This window comes from Rhinoderma darwinii, chromosome 5, assembly GCF_050947455.1.
Source record: "Rhinoderma darwinii isolate aRhiDar2 chromosome 5, aRhiDar2.hap1, whole genome shotgun sequence".
NCBI classification, from domain to species: domain Eukaryota; kingdom Metazoa; phylum Chordata; class Amphibia; order Anura; family Rhinodermatidae; genus Rhinoderma; species Rhinoderma darwinii.
In genome coordinates, this window is record NC_134691.1 from 162,801,810 (window position 1) to 162,822,779 (window position 20,970).

Below are 20,970 nucleotides of genomic sequence, written 5' to 3' on the forward strand. Positions count from 1 at the left end.
TATTAGACTGAAATTTGTAATGGGTATGTCAACTGATACCCGCCGCCCCCCCCCCCCCCCCAATGATTTATCCAGTTTCAAATCATGTTTTATCGATATATCGGAGAGGAATAACACACAGATGCTGCTGGTATGCTCAAAATACTCCTCTGAGGTTTATTGCCAAACTCCATTACAATAATATCATTCAAAAGGGGTGTTGGCTTGAGGTTAACCAATCAGAGGCAATGTGACAATATTTAAAATTCAGCCAATTACAGACATATGATACATTTCAAATGCATTATTATAATTCTTCATCCATCAGGTTTGCAGGTTGCTTATGTCTCTTGGCAAGAATAGATCGTACTTTTAAGATGGGGGGGGGGAGTCCTACTCACATACATATGTGAACGTCTCCTCTTCTTATCTCACTCCGCTTTCCTTCTTTCCAAGCTTCGCATGAGAAACAAGGCGAAAGATAACTTAACTTAGAAACATACAAACTGGTCTTAAAAGAGCAATGACTTTCTTATTCACTACAAAATAAACAAGATGGAGACTCCAGGCAAGATGGCTGGTGCACAAAATGCATTAATTGAAACATTATTTTAATCACTTCCACACTGCATATGCGCAGTAGTAAAGCTCCTCCTCTGAAGAGCAGGGGAGGAAGTTCTCTACTGGGCATAGGGTCAATATAACACTTTGGTGAGCCCAGTGCAAAAGTTTATTGAGTGTGCCCCCCCCTTCCTGAACGGACTGGAGAGCTGAGGGTTAATATTGTCTTTGATCCCCGTAATCGGACTGCACTGAGGGCTGTGAGTACCAGGGATGTGCTGTAGTGTCCTGTATTTATCATTCCGTTTCCTGTGCAACCCTCCTCAATGCTCCTATATACCCTTCCCTCCTCAGTGCCCAGCCAATCCGCTCAGCTGGCGTGGCGCTGCTTTGCTGAGTCAGTGCTGGGCTCAGAACGAGTTGATTCTGCGTTTCTCCTTCCTCCTAGCAGCCTGGGAAACTCAATCCCCCTGACAACCAGGAACACTACAGAGTGTTCAGTGGCACTGCAGTGAGAACAGAACTTGTAAGGATGGTCAACAACCCTGTTCGATTTGCTGTAAAAGTACAGCGCAGGGACACGGGCAGTCACCCGTATCTCGGGAGTGCGGCTCCCGAGCGAAAGAACGCTGCCGTTTCTATGACAGCGGCGGTTAGACGCCGGGTGTCATGACGCGTTCGGGCATGCACAGGCCGGGCCAAGAATTCTCCGGCAGAGAAAGAGGAGGAATCGGAAGTGACGGGGGAAAGAGCTGGAGAAGAGCGCGCGCGGCGGTGTGAGGCGGACGGAGGAGCTGAGAGCAGTGTGTGACTGATAGAGGAATCAAGCCAGGCCAGGGAAGAGACGGCAGCACAGCAGCGAGAGTCAAGGTCCAGGGTTGAGGGACCGGAGACCGCAATGAGCCTCACCTGGAAGCAGCACCAGGCCCAGCAGGCAGCACCAACCGAGGAGACAGACCAGAGGGGTACAGGTACTGACTTTCCCTTATTGTCACCTCGTGCCACGTCAAGGACGGGGGATTACGGAACCCATACTGCAGGCTGGAATTTCCAGCGCCTTCACCCATACCCAGAAGACAAACATAGTCCGAGCCGCATTCTCTAACTTCCCAACCTGCCCGTTAGTAACTGCCACGTGCCAGTGTCCCTGCGCTTATTTATGAGAAGTATGTTATCGGAAGTGAGACGTTTTCAGAAGATAGTTTTGGACTGTTAACTATATCAAGTGTTTGAAGTTAGAAGCAGACAGTAGAACAAGTAGGGTGACAGAAGTCAGTATCGGAGTAGCACCAGGACTTTGAACAACACGTATCTCTCACCTGTGGCTGTTCGGTTGTGTCCTAGACGTGCTGCATAGATTGGCCGCTGACTGAGGGTTGCCATGAAAGGTAGCGGATAGCTCCTCAAGGACCCGTGGCGGTGCCTTCTGACCCCCGTGATGCAACCCGTGGCCGAGAGTGTAACTCTTACCTGGGGTTAGGCTGACAATAGTGGATAGCGTCCACCGTGACTGTCAGAGGCGTGCCGATACCTAAGCTTGGTAACGTGGGGGTTAGGCGCAACCTCTCTCTGGGGGACTCGAGCGGTTCGACATTCCCAATCTAAGTAATACTGTCTGCTCCGCAGAAGGAAAAGGTCCCATTCGATTTGTTGCAGTAAACGGTTAAACCAGAAGCTGTGTCGTATCTATTGTTCTGCTACCTAAAGTCAAGGCGCTTACACATTACAGGAGGGAGAATGGTCAGACCAACACAAAAGGGGAGGACAGACAACCAATAAAGCCGAAGGGTGCAAGGGCTAACGGGACACATACACAGGGGGAGACACACAACAGTGCTGCTCCACCTGATGTCTCTGGGTGTCCGCCTCCAAAGCCCCCTAAAAGTTTTAAACTGTGTCTGCGTGCAAATTTCCAGGACATATACATATATATATATATATATATATATATATATATAGCAACAAAAGAAAACAGCAGCACTCACTAGAGAAGATGCACAGGTGCCAAGCAAGCCATCCAGATCCAAGGACTAGGTAGTATATAAAAGTAGAGATCTTGCAGCACTCAAAGTGGTGAAAAACAGCTGTTTGCTGTTTGTTGGCTGAATAAACCACTTTATTTTCACCACTTTGAGTGCTGCAAGATCTCTACTTTTATATATATATATATATATATATATATATCTGCACAGTTTTCTCTTTTCTTACATCATCAAATACATTTATACACAGCAAGCACACCACCAGGCTTATTATTCATGAGCCATTTATGAAGGAGTGGGAGCTGGTCAGAGGTTTGGCTTACCGACTTCACAGTCCTGCTGCCTAATTGATGGAGGTTACCAATAAAGGGACCCCACTATATTAAAGTGTAACAGAACTTTCATAAAACTTTTGACATGTCAAAAGTTTTGATCAGTGGGCGTCCGAGCACTGAAACCGAGGAGAGCCAAGTAGAGCCAATCAGAAACGTAGTGGCACAGCGCTCACCTAAGCGTTTCTGCCACGTTGTTTTAGTGATCGGTGGGGGTCGAGGTACTTGGACCCACACTGATCAAAGCTTCTAACATTTCACTCAGAATTCTGTGAAGTATTTAAAAATAGTTTTTTCTAAACCAGAATATCCATTTAAAGGGAAGGTGTTATGAATTTTTTTTTATTATTACTATATTGCGTTTAATAAAATATAAACAAAAATTTTATTTATTAGTGTTGTGACTTTAAACTTTTTACTGTGTTCTTACTTTTACTTCTCTACACCGCATTCCAAATTATTATGCAAATGTTATTTTTCGCTGATTTTCCTAAATAGTCGATGCAAATGACAGTCAGTATAATCTTGAAGCCATCAACCGTTGGAGTATAATGCGAATTTTATTGAACAAATCTAATGGTAAGAGATTTTTTTTAGAAGTAAAAAACTCAAAATGCACTGTTTCAAATTATTATGTACAACAGAGATCAAAACATTTTAAAGGTTGTAAAGAGAACTAAAATGGTAATTTGTTGAATTTGCAGCATCAGGAGGTCATATTTACAGAAATCAAAAGCTCTTTCAATCAAAAAAAACTTAGCAGGCCAAGTTATATGTTAACATAGGACCCCTTCTTTATTATCACCTTCACAATTCTTGCATCCATTGAATTTGTGAGTATTTGGACAGTTTCTGCTTGAATATCTTTGCAGGATGTCAGAATAACCTCCCAGAGCTTCTGTTTTGATGTGAACTGCGTCCCACCCTCATAGATATTTTGCTTGAGGATGCTCCAAAGGTTCTCAATAGGGTTGAGGTCAGGGGAACATGGGGGCCACACCATGAGTTTCTCTCCTTTTATGCCCATAGCAGCCAATGACACAGAGGTATTCTTTGCAGCATGAGATGGTGCATTGTCTGCATGAAGATAATTTTGCTACGGAAGGCATGGTTCTTCTTTTTGTACCACGGAAGAAAGTGGTCAGTCATAAACTCTACGTACTTTGCAGAGGTCATTTTCACACCGTCCGGGACCCTAAATGGGCCTACCGGCTCTCTCCCCACGATTCCAGCCCAAAACATGACTCCGCCACCTCCTTGCTGATGTCGCAGCCTTGTTGGGACATGGTGGCCATTCACCAACCATCCACTAGTCCATCCATCTGGACCATCCAGGGTTGCACGGCACTCATCAGTAAACAACACGGTTTGAAAATTAGTCTTCATGTATTTCTGAGCCCACTGCAACCGTTTCTGCTTGTGAGCATTGTTTAGGGGTGGCAGAGTAATAGCTTTATGCACACTTGCAAACCTCTGGAGGGTCCTACACCTTGAGGTTCGCAGGACTCCAGAGGCACCAGCGGCTTCAAATACCTGTTTGCTGCGTTGCAATGGCATTTTAGCAGCTGCTCTCCTAATCCTATTAATTTGTCTGCCAGAAACCTTCCTCATTATGCCTTTATTTGAATGAACCCGTCTGTGCGCTGAATCAGCCACAAATCTTTTCACAGTACGATGATCACGCTTACGTTTTCTTGAAATATCCAATGTTTTCATACCTTGTCCAAGGTATTGCACTATTTCACGCTTTTGGGCAGCAGAGAGATCCTTTTTCTTTCACATATTGCTTGAAACCTGTGGCCTGCTTAATAATGTGGAACGTCCTTCTTAAGTAGTTTTCCTTTGATTGGGCACACCTGGCAAACTAATTATCACAGGTGTCGGAGATTGATTAAAATGATCCAAAGAGCCCTAAGACACAATACCATCCATGAGTTTAATTAAAAAACTAATAATTAAATGTTTATGACACTTAAAGGGAATGTGTTGCTAGCAAAAAATGTATTTTTTTTTTTAGTTAAACAATTAGTGTGTAGGTGATTAAACATTGTTCTAATTTTTTTAATTTTTTTCACGAGTCAGGAAATATTATAAATTAGATTCTAATTTATAATATTTCCCAGTGCTGGTCACTAGATGGAGCAATTCCCAAAATTGCAGCATTGCATGTGGTAAAGCAACCACATTGCTTTGTGCTGCAAAATTGGGAAAAACTCACTCGCTCTAGTGAGCTCTCAGAATCCCCCCCCTCCTTTATCCTGGCTAGTGCCGGGAGAAACGAGGGGATTGAAAGGTCAAACCTCCTACACTGTGTGTCGCCATTTTTTGAGCTAACACACAGTGTAGAAGGTTAACATACAGTAGTAAACACACACTGAAACACGAACATACATAGAAATCCCTTACCTGCTCCAGTCGCCGCCGCTCCCTCCGGTCCGTCCGCTCCGTCTGCTGCCGCTGCTCCAAGTGCACAAGTCCGGAAGCCGCGACCGGAAGTAGTAATCTTACTGTCCGACCGCGACTTCCGGTCCACAGGAAAATGGCGCCGGACGGCGCACAGTTCAACTTTGACTGTGTGGGAGCGGCGCATGCGCCGTTCCCACACAGACGGCGTACACCATAGTGGATGGAACGGGCCCCGTTCGCATTCACTATGGGACTGTGGGACTGCCACTATGGGACTGCCGTACTCCATGTCTGTATGTGTCATTAATCGACACATACAGAAATGTAGTAAAAAATGGCAGCCCCCATAGGGAAGAAAAAGTGTAAAAATAAAAAAAAGTAAAACATACATTCACTATGGGACTGTGGGACTGCCACTATGGGACTGCCGTACTCCATGTCTGTATGTGTCATTAATCGACACATACAGAAATGTAGTAAAAAATGGCAGCCCCCATAGGGAAGAAAAAGTGTAAAAATAAAAAAAAGTAAAACATACAAATAAATATAAAAGTTTTTAATAAAAGACTAAAATCAAACTGATGTTGACATTTTTTTTTTCGTGACACCACTGTTCTTTTAAATCCAATGTGCATAATAATTTGGAACACGGTGTATGTGGGCTGCCCATTTTTTATTTTTTTAAATCTCTGTATGTGTCGATTAACGACACATACAGAGATGGAATACGGCACATACAACCCCATAGAGAATGCGAACGGGAGCCGTTCCATTCACAGAAGCGTACGTCGTCTGTGTGGGAACGGCGCATGCGACGCTCCCACACAGACCAAAACAAAGCTTGTTCGTAGATTGAAATCCAGCGCCATTTTCATGTGGACCGGACAGTTAGATGATGACTTCCGGCCATATGTTCAAGGAAGCGAAGGCGCAAGGAGCGTAGACCAGCGGAGGCGGCAGGAGCAGGTAATTTATTTTCGTGTATGTGATGTGTGTATTATGTTCGTGTATGTTAGTGTTAGGCCTCATTTACACGAGCGTAATATACGCGCGTGCGACGCGCGTGCTTTTCACGCGTGTCGTACGCACCTATATTACTCTATGGGGCAGTGCAGACGATGCGTGTATTTTGCGCAGCGCGAGTGCGTGGCGTAAAACTCACGACATGTTCTATAATCGCGCATTTTTCGCGCATCACGCACCCATTGAAGTCAATGGGTGCGTCAAAAACACGCATGACACACGGAAGCTCCTGCGTTGCATGCGCGAATTTCACGCATCACTTGTTATGTCCATGAAAAAGAGTTTATAAAGCTGGACAAAGCAAACAAAAACCAGGAAGTGCTTGCGTTTTCACTGCGAGTGGGCAAGCCTGTTGTCACAGAACTTTCCCTCCACTGAGATATGCTGCCATGCCGCGTGGGATTGACGTCGAGCGCCTCATAACCCTGGTCCAGGGCCATGGGGCTATTTGGGACACTCGCGCGGAGGCGTACCACGACCGCACGGTCAAGGTGGACGCCTGGGAGGAGGTAGCGAAGGAGCTTTTTGGCGAGGAGTGGGAGAGTGGCCGAACCCGGGACCGCAGTCGGTTGGGTGAGTACCATGTTTTTTCAGGTAATGCAATGTCATCCCTATTGAAGAACTGTGGCCCTGTATGTGTCTTCCGCGCAATTGCCCAATGACCTTTTGTGGAGCAGGCGCATCACCGTGTACCATGTCATTGGCAGGGTAGGGCCCCTCATTTTAGTGAGAGGGCACAGTTCTTATGGCGTTATATTTGTTTTTCCTCCAACAGTCCAAGATATCAAAACACGGTGGCGGAGCTGCCGTGACCAATTCCGCCGAGAAATGGGGGAAAAGGGACGCAGCGGAGATAGGGGCTCGCGTAAGCGCCCCTACATGTATACAAAACATTTGATGTTCCTGAAGGACATAATGGAGATGCGCACGTAAGAGATTCTGCTTTTGCATGTGTCTAATGTGTGTTCACCCATGTCCTGTTTGCCATCGTGTTGTTGTGGGCATTGTTCTATATTCTGTTCTTATGCAATTTTCCCATTATAGAACCACCGACAATTTGGATGACACAACTGAGGACACGGACATCAGAGAGTCTCTGCCGCAACCTCCTGCTGCCCATGTCCTGCCCCTTAGCCCCGAGCCGACACCCCTGGACCCCGCCCCTGTCCAGTCTGCACGGGCCGTCGCCTCTCCGGCTGAGGAGCGCCCCGTGCGTGCCCCAACTCGCCGGCGCCGTGCTCCACAGGCCTCCGCTGGTGGCCAAGTTGATAGCCGGGTCCTGGAATATCTACGCCGAGCCGCGGATGAGGACGGCAACGACTTCTTTGGGCGCAGCATAGTTCCCCTACTCCGGCTGGTCCCCATGGATCGCATGGCCCGGCTGCAAGCGTCGATCATAACCTTGATCGACGCCTCCACACCCCCCCCACAATCCAAACCACTGCTTCACGGCCATAGAGCAGTGGCGCGGATTATGCCACCACGCCCCAATTGCCGGCAACATACCATCCAGCCCCCCAGATGGCACGGCCGCACCCCTATATGCGCCCTATGGCTCCCCACTTCCCTGCCCCAACGTACCACGGACAAGATCAGCACCACTATGCTGGCGAGGAACAACCTCCGCAGCTCCAGGTCCAGCATAGTGGTGCTGAAATGCCAGCGTATTCCTCCCCGGGCCACCACTACCAACACCTGTGAGTGTGTTGGTGTCGTGATAGTTGGGCGGCCAATTTGTTTTTTATTAGTGGATGGCAACTCGTCCTCTCATGTAGGTTACACCATGTTGGTGTTCTTTTGTTGCTACAATATGTATGTTTATTTTACTGACCACACCATGTTTCCATAGTGTGAATTCCGAACACATAAAAAACATGGATGTTGATTGTTTCTATTGCGTGTTGTTTTTATTTCACACCCCTCAACACAATGTTTGACCCACATTTCTTTTGGCTATAACCTCACACACTTCGGGCCTTTGGGCCCAATGCATGCACACGTGATATGAGGTTTTAGTTAATCTCTCGGGGTTTGACATTGTTTGCAAGAGGTGAGAACGTTTGGGTGCTGTCATGGGCCCCGAAGCACACTAAGTACACTTGCAATTGGACTTGCCTAACTTTAGGCCGCCCATCATTCTATCTCCAGAAAGTATGTTGCCAAATGTCAAAAGTCCTGCTCAAACCCCGACAGATGTAAGCTCGCAACCCGCGTCAAGGGTCCTCATGTTTTGCGAGTCCCTAACCCAACACGAACCCAAAAAACTTCCAAAAACCCTGGCCACATGTGACGTGTGTAGTGAAGGCTCGAAACAACAGACAACCCTTCAAAGGTCATCACATCCCCACGGTGCGGCTCCTGATGGGCACTCGAAATATGCCGCCAAAGTATCCCGCACTCGAAGGCCGGATGAGAGAGATCGGCCGAGAGGAATAACCGGGACAGTGTGGCTGCTGCCTGCATGTGTTAGGATATATTCTGCATCAAAGGTAGCATCATTAATGCGGCAGAAGTTATGCAGAACGACACACGCTTGTATAACACGTGTCACATTCTGCATGGACAATTGCATTGTCGTCAGAAAGACACGCCACCTGTTCGACATAATGCCAAAGGCACATTCCACACATCGACGAGCTCGGCCTAGGCGGAGATTGAACATGCGCCGACGCTCATCCAAGCCAATTGCCTTGTCAGGGCAAACCCCTCATCTGCCACGATGACATACGGGATTGGGGGTCCGCTGGAGCCCGGGAGGATGGAAGGTTCTGGCACCACCATTCGATTATTCACGAGTCGCTTCCCCATTCTTGATGAACGGAATATGCGGCATCTGCCGAGCTTCCATACGAGCCGATGTCAACAATAGTGAAACAATAATTCGTGTCCGCCAAGGCTAACAATACCATGGAAAAAAACTGCTTGTAGTTATAGTATTGCGAGCCACTGCGTGGGGGCTTTCTCACACGAATGTGTTTGCCGTCTAGGGCACCAATGCAATTTGGAAATTCACTTGCTCTAATAAATCCCTTTGAAATTCTTAGCCACTGTTCTGTCGTGGGCTGAGGCATGACCGTGGTCTTTAACCTCTGCCACAACACAACACAGGTGGATGTGACAATGAACTAAATGGTGGTCACTCCCAAAAGAAATTCAAAATGTAACGAATGATAACTATTGCCTGTGGCCAGAAATCTAGAAAACAAAGAGAAAGAAAAAGAAAGCCACAACACATGTTAGGGGGGGGCTGGTGAATCAGACAGCATCATGGACTAAGTAATAGCAGCTGCACACATACCTCAAGGTCACAAGCAGCCGTTCCTCGGGCGAAATGCAGCGTCTCATGTTGGTATTCTTGTAGGTGATGCCAGGGCGAATCTGCTCAAGCAGAAGGTCATATGTGCCCACAGACATGCGGCAGAAGGCTCTAAATTTTTCAGGATGCCGTTGTAAGTCCTCATACAGGCTATGGAAATGGCCTTTCGTCGTACGTTGGGCCACAAGTGGATGAACCCAAATGCGACATCTTACAGGCGTCTGGTGCTGCAGCATGGGTCGAAGCTCCCCAAAACGACGTGAGATCATCCAGGCAAGAAGCACACGTGCCAGCGACTGACAAGGCATAAGTGTGCCGTGCAAAGCCAATTCCAACTTCAATGGAGAAACACACACTGGGGTTTCTGCAGAGGCGGAAATAAGGTGCAAAACCTGCTTCTCCCAGCAAGCAGGGGTTGGGCCAGCTGGCCTATTTGTAGACTGGCCTCTCATGAATCCCCTGTGCGTTTTTTACGCGCGTTGCAAACGCTAGTCGTGCGTGCGTTAAAAACGCAACAACGCTGCGTATACGCAGTGCAAAGGCAATGCCAACGCGCGCAATACGCAGCGATTTATTCGCGCGCAAAACGCACACGCTCGTGTAAATGAGGCCTTATACTGTCTGCTGAGCCCTGTATCTAATCCTCCTACACTGTGCAGTCGCTCAGAAAATGGCGGCACACATTGTAGGAGGTTTGAAGACATTCAAACCCTTCCTTCTCCTGGCACTAGCCAGAAGAAGGGAGGGGGGGATTGTGTGAGGACACTAGAGGAGAGTGTGTCCACCCCAAATTTGCAGCATAAATCAATGAGGTTGCTTAACCACAGTGACCATGCTGCAATTTTGGGAACTGCTCCCTCTAGTGACCAGCACATGGAAATGTTATAAATTAGAATCTAATTTATAATATTTCCTGACTTGTGAAAAAATTAAAAAAAACAAAACAAACAATGTGTAATCACTCAAATACTCACTGAAAAAAATAAAATAAAATTCTAGTGACACATTCCCTTTAAACTTTTGTATTTTTACACTGATTTTCCTTTCATTTTCAGAAAATAGATATAGATAGATATGATATTAGATAGATAGATAGATAGATAGATAGATAGATAGATAGATAGATAGATAGATAGATAGATAGATAGATAGATAGATAGATAGATAGATAGAATATAAACATAATTGTAATTTTCAGCACTGCCACTAGATGGCAACATAAGATCTACCGCACGCTTCGAAGTACACGGAGTCCTCTTGACGGTAGAGAAAGTGGAATATAAACAGGAAGAAGAGTGCTGGAGGCGGCGCTAGTACGAGGAAACAGCTCTGGTGGAGGTTCATGCTGGCACACAGTGTAGTCAGGGTGCAGGAGCCGGCTCCTTCTGACTTCATATCTGCCTAGTTCCCAGCACTTTTTGCGTCTCTTTCCGCACCCTTCCCTTCATATGCCCACCTGTCTGTGCCTGACCCTTGTCCTGCATCATTCGTTGCTTGCAGCTCCTTCCTTGTAAGGCTGCCAGCCCCTGTGCCTCCCCTTTCCTCTCCCTGTATTCCCACCTCTCTTCAGGCTGGACTCCCTCACTCAGTCCGTCATGCTGCTGCTGGCCGCCGCCTTCTTAGTGGCTTTTGTACTGCTGCTGTACATGGTGTCTCCGCTCATCAGTCCCAAACCCCTGAAGCTGGCTGGTGCCCATGTTGTGGTGAGTGCAGTGTGAACTGTGTGTAGAACTGGATCGTGGTTGTGTCCTCCCTGCTGATGGCGCGGAGTATAATGTCTGACCCCGATTATTGCATAATCTTAGTATACAGTTAAAACTGTTTTCTGAAAGCCAGAAGGGGGCGGTGTTGTCCATACTGACCAATCAGAACTTCACTCCTTTCCCCACTTCAGAAAAAATGACTGCTAATACAGCCGTTGTGGTGTTGGCTACTTTATGTGTAGTTTATCGCTTGCCCGTATGTTCTTCTAAAAATTCTAAGCTGGAAATCGAAGGCCCAATTCATGCTGACGTTTGTTTGGCGCTGATTTTGATGTGGAAACTGTTGGAATCCGTGCCAAAAAACGTCTGAAACCGCCTCCCGTTGAGTTCAATGGGTGGTGGAGGTTTTTTGTTTTTTTTTAAATATTTTTCCTGGGCGGCTTTTAGCCGCTCGTGGAAGAAAAAGCATCATGATCCTTCTTGCCGCGGTTCTGCTCTCCAATGGGAGGCAGAAAACGTTTTTCGCAGCGTTTTTTATGCCTGTGGTCCTCTGCCTGAAAAATACGGTGTGAACAGGGCCTAAACAATGACTTAATTTCCTGCCTCTAATAGCGTTAAAGGGGTTGTCCAGGCTCGTGGCTGTTTTTTTTTATGTACTGATGACCTATCCACAGGATAGGTCATCAGTATGTGATCGGTGGGGTCTGAACCCTGCACCGATTCGCTGTATTGCAACCCTTTTACTGTTCAAGTGCAGAGGTGCAGTAACCCTGTTCGGCCGCTTATACTGTCTACGGAGCCATCTGCTCCTGGAACCGACCCTGCATAACATCCGGTGCCTGTGGGCAGCCAAAACATCTGACTGGTGTGTGATCGCATTGTTAGACCCCTACTGATCATGTAATTTAGTATAAAAAAAACAGCCCTGAGCCTGCACAAATACTTTAAGGTGCACATACACATTAGATGAGTTGGCTGAACCTGCTGACTTTTGCAGAAGGAACTAACCATCTAATATGTATGGGGGTATTCTGACTATTTACCCCCCCCCAAGCAGATGGAAGGGTCAGGCATGCTGTATTTCAACATTCCCGATCCTTTGTTCCTGTATAAGATAAGTTACAGCCAGAGGAGTCCGAGATTCATATTCCTAGAAAAAACTGCGTCAAGAAACCGCTTTAAAATACGCTGGTATCTCGAAATCGGACCCAAAATTCCTGAAGGTTTTTTTCTGCAAGACCAACTGCAGTGCGAACTACCTCTAAGGCTTTATTCACACAGCTGTATTTGATCCGTGAGATATGGACCGTATGTTGGCCGCATTTCCAGGACCAAACACGGTTCAAGGAGCCAGGCTTCTAGTATCAGTCATCCATAACGACACCGATTTAGTGGGCCCCTTTGCGGGGGAACTCACGGCAGCAGTAAAATGGCAGAAAACGTCACTTTGTGTCCCCATAAGTTCAGGTCATAGTGAAAGATACAGCTGCTTTGTATAGAAAATACAGAGCAGCTGTATCAAAAAAAATGAAAATAAACTTTAATCAAAACTAATTATAAAGTTTCACCAACCACACTGACTAATCTATCTTTATAAAGAAAAAAAAAAAAAATTACCCTTTAATGCTACTTAGTCCTTATAGACAAACGCTTACAGGGATGTGGGCCTCATCAGAAACTCTGTGATAAATATGGCTATAGCAACATGTTTGGCTTTAATTGTCTTGCCTACACAGGAATAATGAAGTGGTCTCTGGTTACTATGGGAGACAGGGTCACGGTTTCTATAGTTGTGGCACACTATATGGCCAAAAATGACACCTAAACATTACGCCTATGTGGGCTTGTTGGGCATACCGTTACAAATTTTTCGGCTATAAGGCTAGGTTCACAACATATATTTAAACATCCTGGTTTTTTTTGATCGTCAAAAAAACGATGTTAAACGGAATGGTGCAACAGGATACCTATCCTGGTACTATAGACTTGCATTCTAAAGAAAAAACATATGTCAGTATCCACCTGTTTAATAGGGCAGAAAATGAAACTGATCCTGACTGAAACCTGTAGAACGGAGACAAACCGACTTGAAACCATGATGGAAGCCCCATTGAAATCTGTTTGAAAAAAGGGTAAAAATAAAACACAAACAAGCGTTTGAACACGATGCTCAGATGTAATGTGAAACGGCCTCTACTTTTCTGGGAAAGATTTCCACAAGATTTTGGAGTGTTTCTGTGGGAATTAATTACTCTTTTGGCTGAATGGTCATAGTGAGGTCAGGCACTGATTTTGAATGCGGCTCCCTTCACATCACGCTTGCACCCTACGTTTATCGTTTACATCTGGAAAGCTACACAATAAACGCGTCCATAGGGCTCCATTAGCCAGACTGAGACAGTTTCCTTTTGGGGTCTCCATCAGGCTGGTATAAGCCAGCATACTATTTATTTTAAGAATGGACTAGGGTTGTAGAATATGCTATTCCCTCCTGTAATAGAAGTATACTGTTTTGTTTTTTAAACATTATAGCCTATAACCAACAGATTCCACTGTATGCCATCTGTCACAGGTATATGTTGAACATATACATCAGAAAGTTCCTGACATCACTGTCCTTATATGGACGGGGATGTCAAGGGCTTCCCATAGCTAGATCTTCAGCCATAACATTGGTGATGATGATCTGTTTGGACTCCGGTATTGTAGCTCCTGACATCACTGTCCATATATGGGCAAGGCGCTTCAGGTATATTACTTCCACTGTATGCCTATACAGTGGGATACTTTGCAGCCCTCTGTTAGAGGTATATGTCGGGAGACCTCCTGACTTATTCCTCCAACGTAAGGCAAAAATGTGATGTGTAGGGAGCTTGGGAAGGTCTGGCTCACGACCGGCATTCCCACTCATCCCAAAGGTGTTTGGGGTGCAGGTCACTTAACAGTTGCTTCATACTAAACTCGTCAAACCATTCCTCGCTCTGAGTTTGTGTGCGCTACCACTTTGTGGCTGAGCTGTTACTCCTAGACACTTCCACCTCACAATATTAGCACTGACCGTTGACCAGGACAGAGCTAGCAGACTGTAAATTTCACATACTGACTTGGAGAAAAGGTGGCATCCTATAGCAATGTCACGTTTAAAGTCACTGACCCATACTACTAGCAATGTTTCTTTGGAGATTACCTTGCTGTGTGCTTGATTTTATTCACCTGTTTTCAGTGGGTGTGGCTGAGACAGCTGTACTCAATAATTAGGAGGGGTGTCCACATACTTTTGGACATATAATGGGCTAAAACAAATCACCCGAGCCAAATGATAGATATTAGTTTTGTTTTTTTCTCGCTTTTGCAACCAACTTCAGTCACTATCTGGCACGCTGATATAGTGTACATAAAGCCTAATGTGTAATTTGCTACATAGGGTAAAGAACTGCATACCAGAAAATCTGACACATGGCATTTTACACACAAAGATTTACGGTAACTTCATGATGCCAGCCGGGAATTTGTCAGATAGACCCTGTTATAGTCCAGCTTCTATAAAGAAATTGATGGGGTTATATTTGGGGGCCCAACATGAATCGTTATATGCAGAAGTCACAATAACTCTTACAGGTTCCATTGACACTTGTACCTGCACACGGCCGTAATCACAGCACGGTCGGCCGTGGACTGCCACCCGCGGGCAGTGTTCCCATTGTAAAGTACAGGAGCACGGTCCGTAAATTCAAAAATAAGACATGTCCTATTTTTTGCGGTTCATTTCTACGACCCGGGCACCTTCCCATGAATATATGGGAAGATGTCAGTGGGCCATAGAAATAAATAGATCAGTATTTTCATCCCCAATTACGAATCTGTATTTGCGGATCAAAATCACGGTCGTGTGCACGCATTGGCACAGTTAAAAATAAGTCTCTTGTGTATTTATACACGGGAAACGTAACTTTATCTGCCTAAAAGAGGGAAAGTTGTGTGATCAAGCTCTGGTCGCATGGCGTAGGAGCCCACACCAGACTGCACATGGACCATATGATCAAAAGCCTAGAGAAACTACCTTCCCCATGTTACTGGGCAGCAAGCACGTACTAGAGATGAGGTGCGTATCCTGATGGTCGCTATGAAGAAATTCTGCACTTTGTTTCTAGCTAGTTTTGATAAATCTACCCAAATGTACATCCGCTTTCTGTTGTGAGCAATGTAAGGGGACACGCTACACACAGTGTTTATTGTATGGCTTACTACACTTTCTTTTTCCCCAAAATAGGTGACTGGTGGATCCAGTGGTATCGGCAAATGTGTTGCAATTGAATGTTTCAAACAAGGGGCTTTTATTACTTTGGTTGCTCGTGATGAGGTAAGCTGAAGGTACAGATCTAGAATGTTATTGCTTTATTTTGTACTTACATTTACAGGCAAACTGTTTTTAGAAAAAATAATTGTAATTCGCGCCGATTTAAAAGCTGAGAAGTTTAATCTTCACACCCTCTCCCTTACAGTGACATAGCTATAGTGATGCATTTGCTACCAGGCCCTGAAGCCACGGGGGCCCAAGACTCCCTGCACCGCGTCTCTCCACAGTATCGTGTCACTACAGTAACATTTTCTTATACTTGCCTTTCTTGCTCCTAAGTCAGTTCTGGGTGCAGTGCGGAGTCCTGATGCATTTAAACGTCACGAAGGTGTGCCGCATGCAGCGTTTTAGTTCGGAATGGCGTCAGGACCCAAGCTGTGCCCAGAGATGAAGAGGACCGGATTCAGGAGCAAGGAGAGGAAGTATAAAAATAGTCTGCTGAAAAAAAAATTCTCTAAATGAGTCCAAAATGGATCTTTCCTAATCCTGTAGAAACTCCGAATTAATGCAAATTTAGTTTGCACACTAGTCCACAAGACAAGTATGAGCTGCATTTTACCACATGCCATTTTAACCCCTTGGTGACATGCTACGTGCTATTCGCTGTTGCCAAGGGGAAGTATGGAGCGTGCTCACGGGCTGAGCTTTCTCCGTACTCATCAAGGTGACTGCTTTGTTATACAGCCGACACCTCACGCCAGTGGGTGGAATCAAAGTTCAGTTTTATTCTGCCCGTTTAACAACTTAAATGCCGCGCTCAATCGTGACCACGGCATTTAAATTGTTAGAATCAGGGGGGCACCCCCTCAAACATACAATCGCGTGCCCTCGCAGCGAGATTGGCCATTTACAATGGTTGTTATGGCAGCCTGCGGGCCTAATAAAGGCCCCCAGTCTGCCATCTTTGTACTCATTTGAAGCTCTGCCTTGGGCAGGGCTATAAATGAGACTGTCCGTATCACGTCAAGTCTCCTAGGGGCACTAGTAAAAAGTTGACTTTTATTTTATTTTATTTTTAAACATAAGAAAACTTTTAATAAAGTAAAAAAAAACAAAAAAACTTTTTTCCCATTTTCCCCCTAAAGTAATGTAAAAAAAAATACGTTAACATAACTGGTATCGCAGCGTCTTTAAAAGTCCGAACTACCACAATATAGCATTGTTTAACCCGTTCGGTGAACGCCGTAAAAAAATAATTATAAAACACGCACGTTGCTGTCTTTTGGTCACATTAGCTATCCAAAAAAACGAAATAAAAAGTGATCAAAAAGTCCCATGTACTCCAAAATTGTATCGGTGAAAACTACAGCTCTCCTCGCAAAAATTAAGCACTCACATCATTAAACTGATGGAAAAATAAAAGTTATGGCTCTCGGAACATGGTTACACAAAACATAATTTTTTTTAGCCAATAGTTTTTCCGTTTTTGTTTTTTTAAAATTCGTAATTCAAAACATACATATTTGGTATCGCCATAATCGTATCAACCTGTAGAATAAGGTGCACTTGTAGTTTTTCCGCCTGATGGACGTCGTAAAAACGTCGTGTTTTGTTTTTTGTCACCCCACAAATCTCTCAGCTTCCCAGTACATGATGCGGTACAATAAACAGTGCCATGACAAACTACAACTTGTCCCGCAAAAACAAGCCCTCATACGGCTAGGTCAACAAAAAACAAAAGTTATGGCTTTTGGGAGGCGGGGAAGAAAACAAAATATTTTAATTGGGTTTAAATTAAGTTGAGTTTTTTTTATTTCTTTTTTATTTTCTTGAAGTGTAACTAGTGTGTGTTCTTTCCATAAATCAATAGCTTGTGCAAAGGAAATACACCTGGTTAAAGAATAACTCCTCTTCCCCTATATATCTGACTATTGCATTATAACTAATCTGAATCTGCACGCACTGAAATGTTCTGAGGGATCCTATTACAAACAGTAGAAAGACTGAGGGTAAGGCCCATGGAGCAGCATTGACCAGACCAAAATCCGTTCCGACACTCTGTTCAGCGGCGGTTGTTAAATTGCTTGTCAATGGCCACTCGGAGTTCCAAGAAAAGTTGCTGGTTACCTTCAAAATCATGCGGCCATGAGGGTCTATTCGCAATTGCCTGAACAATTTTGCCAGTAAAACGCCGTTTTACCCGCAACACCTCGTGGCCAATAATAAGCTATTTGACAACCGCGCTAAAGAGAGCGCTCCTCCAGAAGAAGCCGGAGTATGTGCAGTTTGCTTGCTGAACACGTAATCTTCTAATAAGGGTTACCCACACGTGTTGCAGGACTTTCCACAGCAAAATCTGGATGTGTTACGTGTGGATTTTGGTGTGGATTTGCCCTTCTACTTTAAGGCTGGGTTCACACGCAGTGTAAATACTGCAGATTTTCCGCAACTGATTTCAGTGCGGAAAATGCTCAGCGTTATTACATCAGCAAAGTGATTGAGATCTTAGCAAAATCTCATCCACACGCTGGGTAAAAAAAAACACTGGAAAACTGTTCAGAAATTGACCTGCGTTTTTTTTTTTTTTTTTTTTCCATCCACAGAATGTTAATTTATGCTGTGAAATCGCTGCTTTTCTGTTGCAGGTTTTCCGCGTTGAATTCAATGGGGAGGTAAAACTCGCAACAAACAGATGTTGTGATTTTTGTGGCGGAAGGGAATGTTTACACCGGGCAGATACGCTGTGTAAAAGCACACCGCGTATCCGCCCTGGGTGCCGCAGTGAATTGCGGCTGAAAAACCGCACCAAATTCTGGTGCAGCTTTTCCACCGGAATGTCTGCTGCGGAAAACTGCACACACAAGATTTATACTTCTGAAGGTGACGTTTCATCCTATGTGACTGCTGCAGTACGTCGGAGGGAATGCATCACCATGGTTACAGCCGGGGGAAGCACTTTTTTGTTTTTCTTTAGCAGAAATTCTGCCCGAAAAACGTCACCACAATGTTGTGCGGTTTTTCGGACGGAATGTGCTTTGGGTTCTAGATTGGATACGCTGCGTAGTGTTACGTAGCATATGCGACTGAAGCCGGCCTAATGGTATGTTGCGCAACTGATTTAGTTGCGGAAAATCTGCAGCGTGCTACAGTAGCAGCAAGGTGGATGAGATTTTAAGAAATCTCAGCTACACGCTGTGGAAAAAATCAGCCGGGAGAAAGTTCATAAATTGACCTGCGGTGCATTTTATAATCCGCGGCATGTCCATTTATGCTGCAGGATTGCTGATCTCTTGATGCGGGTTTTCCCCATCAAATTAATGGTGAGGTAACACACGCAACAAATAGCAAGAGTTACGATTTTTGCGGCGGAAAAAAACCCACAAAACAACCTTTTCTTTTGTGCTAGACTATTAAGGTTAATACTTACCACCCGGGTGCTGTAATAGCGGCATGTTCCTCTTTTCTCCTTCCAGGCAAACCTCCTGGGATGACTTTTGAACCCATGTGACTGCTGCAGCCAATCAGACTGCAGCGGTGACCTGGACTCAGTGTCATCCCAGGAGGCCGGGCTGCACCGAGAACAAAGGGACATGTCGCTATGACACAGCCCAGGGGGTAACTATTACGCTTTTTTTTTTTTTTCTTTTTAGCAATGTTTCCATGGCAGAAACTCCGCCCAATAATCAGGACCAAGATTTGTGTGTTTTTTTTGTTTTTTTTTTCCTGTGGGTTCCAGGACTGATTCGATGCGTGCTTTTATGCATCGTAATCGCCCTGTGTGAATATACCCTAAAAAGGATGATATCCACTTTGAAGATCTGTAACATAATGATCATGCTGCAGACTTGAAAATCTGCCAATGGCCAAGTGTGCCACTATCTCTAAAATAAAAGCTGACTTTTGTTTGTTTTTTTCTCTCTAATATTGGACAACCCCCGTATATTCTTTGCTTTACATGAAACCGTTCTACAAAAGAATGGCCATTTTGTTTTAATACTGTATGTAGAATTCTTTCTGCATGAAAATAAATACATTGCTTATTTAAAAAAAAAATATCCATACGTTGTGACTGCACATATGCTCGCTTTATGCGACTATGCTTACTCAGCGTGAACAAAAATAGTTGAAAGCGTTGCCGGCTGGACTTCAACCGTTACTATCTATGGACTCTAATCCTTCAGCCAAATATCTACTTAAAAAAAAATAAGTAGTTGATTTGTCATTCTGATTTGATTTATCCTTTTTTTTTTTTTTTTCCTTGTTTTAGAGCAAACTAGTTCAGGCCAAAAAAGACATTGAAAAGCACGCCATAAATGACAAGCAGGTAAGGTTTGTTAAAAAAAAAAAAGTGTATCAAAGATATGCTGTATGTGTATTATATTGTCAGGCTTATTTATTTATTTTTTTGCACATCCTAGTTAAGATTTATGTATAACTTTTTCTTAATTTTTTTTTTAATTTTTTTTTTTCTTTAGGTAGTATTATGTATATCTGTTGATGTTTCCAAAGATTACAGACAAGTTGAAAATGTAATAAAACAGGTGAGATACTGTATATTTTATTTGCTAGCTCTACAGCTGGTATAAGTCTGTCGGCAAGATTTTATTTCTAGAAAGGTACAGCAAGACTCAAAATGCTAAAGAAGCTTTATTATAGGGGTTCTCCACTTTGGGCAATCCCATTTTGTTAGAAGCATCACCCAGGATATCACGCTATTGGAAACTCAAGTAATTGGTAGGTGAATCCAGCAGCAAGTGCTCAATTCCCCTGCACAATTCCTATAGAAATCAATGGGCAGCTCCGAGATTATTCAAATGTTAGGCTAAGTTCACGTGCACAAGTAAGAACGGCGGAAAATTAGAGCTGTTAAGGGGAAAACGGCCTCCGATTTTCAGCTGTTTTTGGAGCTGATTTTTTTTTTGTATTTTTAGCAGTTTTTGGAAAGTTTTTTTTAAATGGACCCTATGAAAAACTGCTCCAAACGGCAGAAGTGACAGGCTCCTTTATACACAGTTTTTTAAACGGCAGCGTAAAACAACGACCCGTCTGAACTAAACGCCGTTTTTTGCTTTAATTTCTATGGGAAGGTGTTTGTCAGCGTTTCTTTAGCGTTTTTCGAGGCGTTTACACCCCAAAATACGCCTGAAAACATTGCGTGTGAACATACACTTCTACTGAGCTCAGGAAACAAATGAATGGCAAATTGAGCAATGGTTTTAATTTTCGTACTCAAACACTGGTGGCCCAGGCATCACCATGATCTGGCTGTCGATGCCGCAGAAGAAAAAGTTTACGAACCCCTGTTCTAAAGTGGAAAATTCTGTACTACAGCCATTCTATAGTGACACTTTAAATTAGGGCATCTGAAATG

At 44.5% G+C, this 20,970-nt stretch overlaps 1 protein-coding gene across 1 annotated transcript in view; it reads left to right on the plus strand.

Annotated features, from left to right (window-relative positions):
* The first annotated feature begins 10,879 nt into the window (after positions 1-10,879).
* The window catches only part of KDSR (3-ketodihydrosphingosine reductase), a 28,377-nt gene continuing 18,286 nt past the window's right edge, over positions 10,880-20,970 (plus strand). The window contains exons 1-4 of the mRNA XM_075826713.1: positions 10,880-11,302; positions 15,573-15,662; positions 19,867-19,923; positions 20,075-20,140. Coding sequence (XP_075682828.1) covers positions 11,195-11,302; positions 15,573-15,662; positions 19,867-19,923; positions 20,075-20,140 — 321 coding nt within the window. The 5' untranslated portion in view covers positions 10,880-11,194. The remainder of the gene's footprint in view (positions 11,303-15,572; positions 15,663-19,866; positions 19,924-20,074; positions 20,141-20,970) is intronic.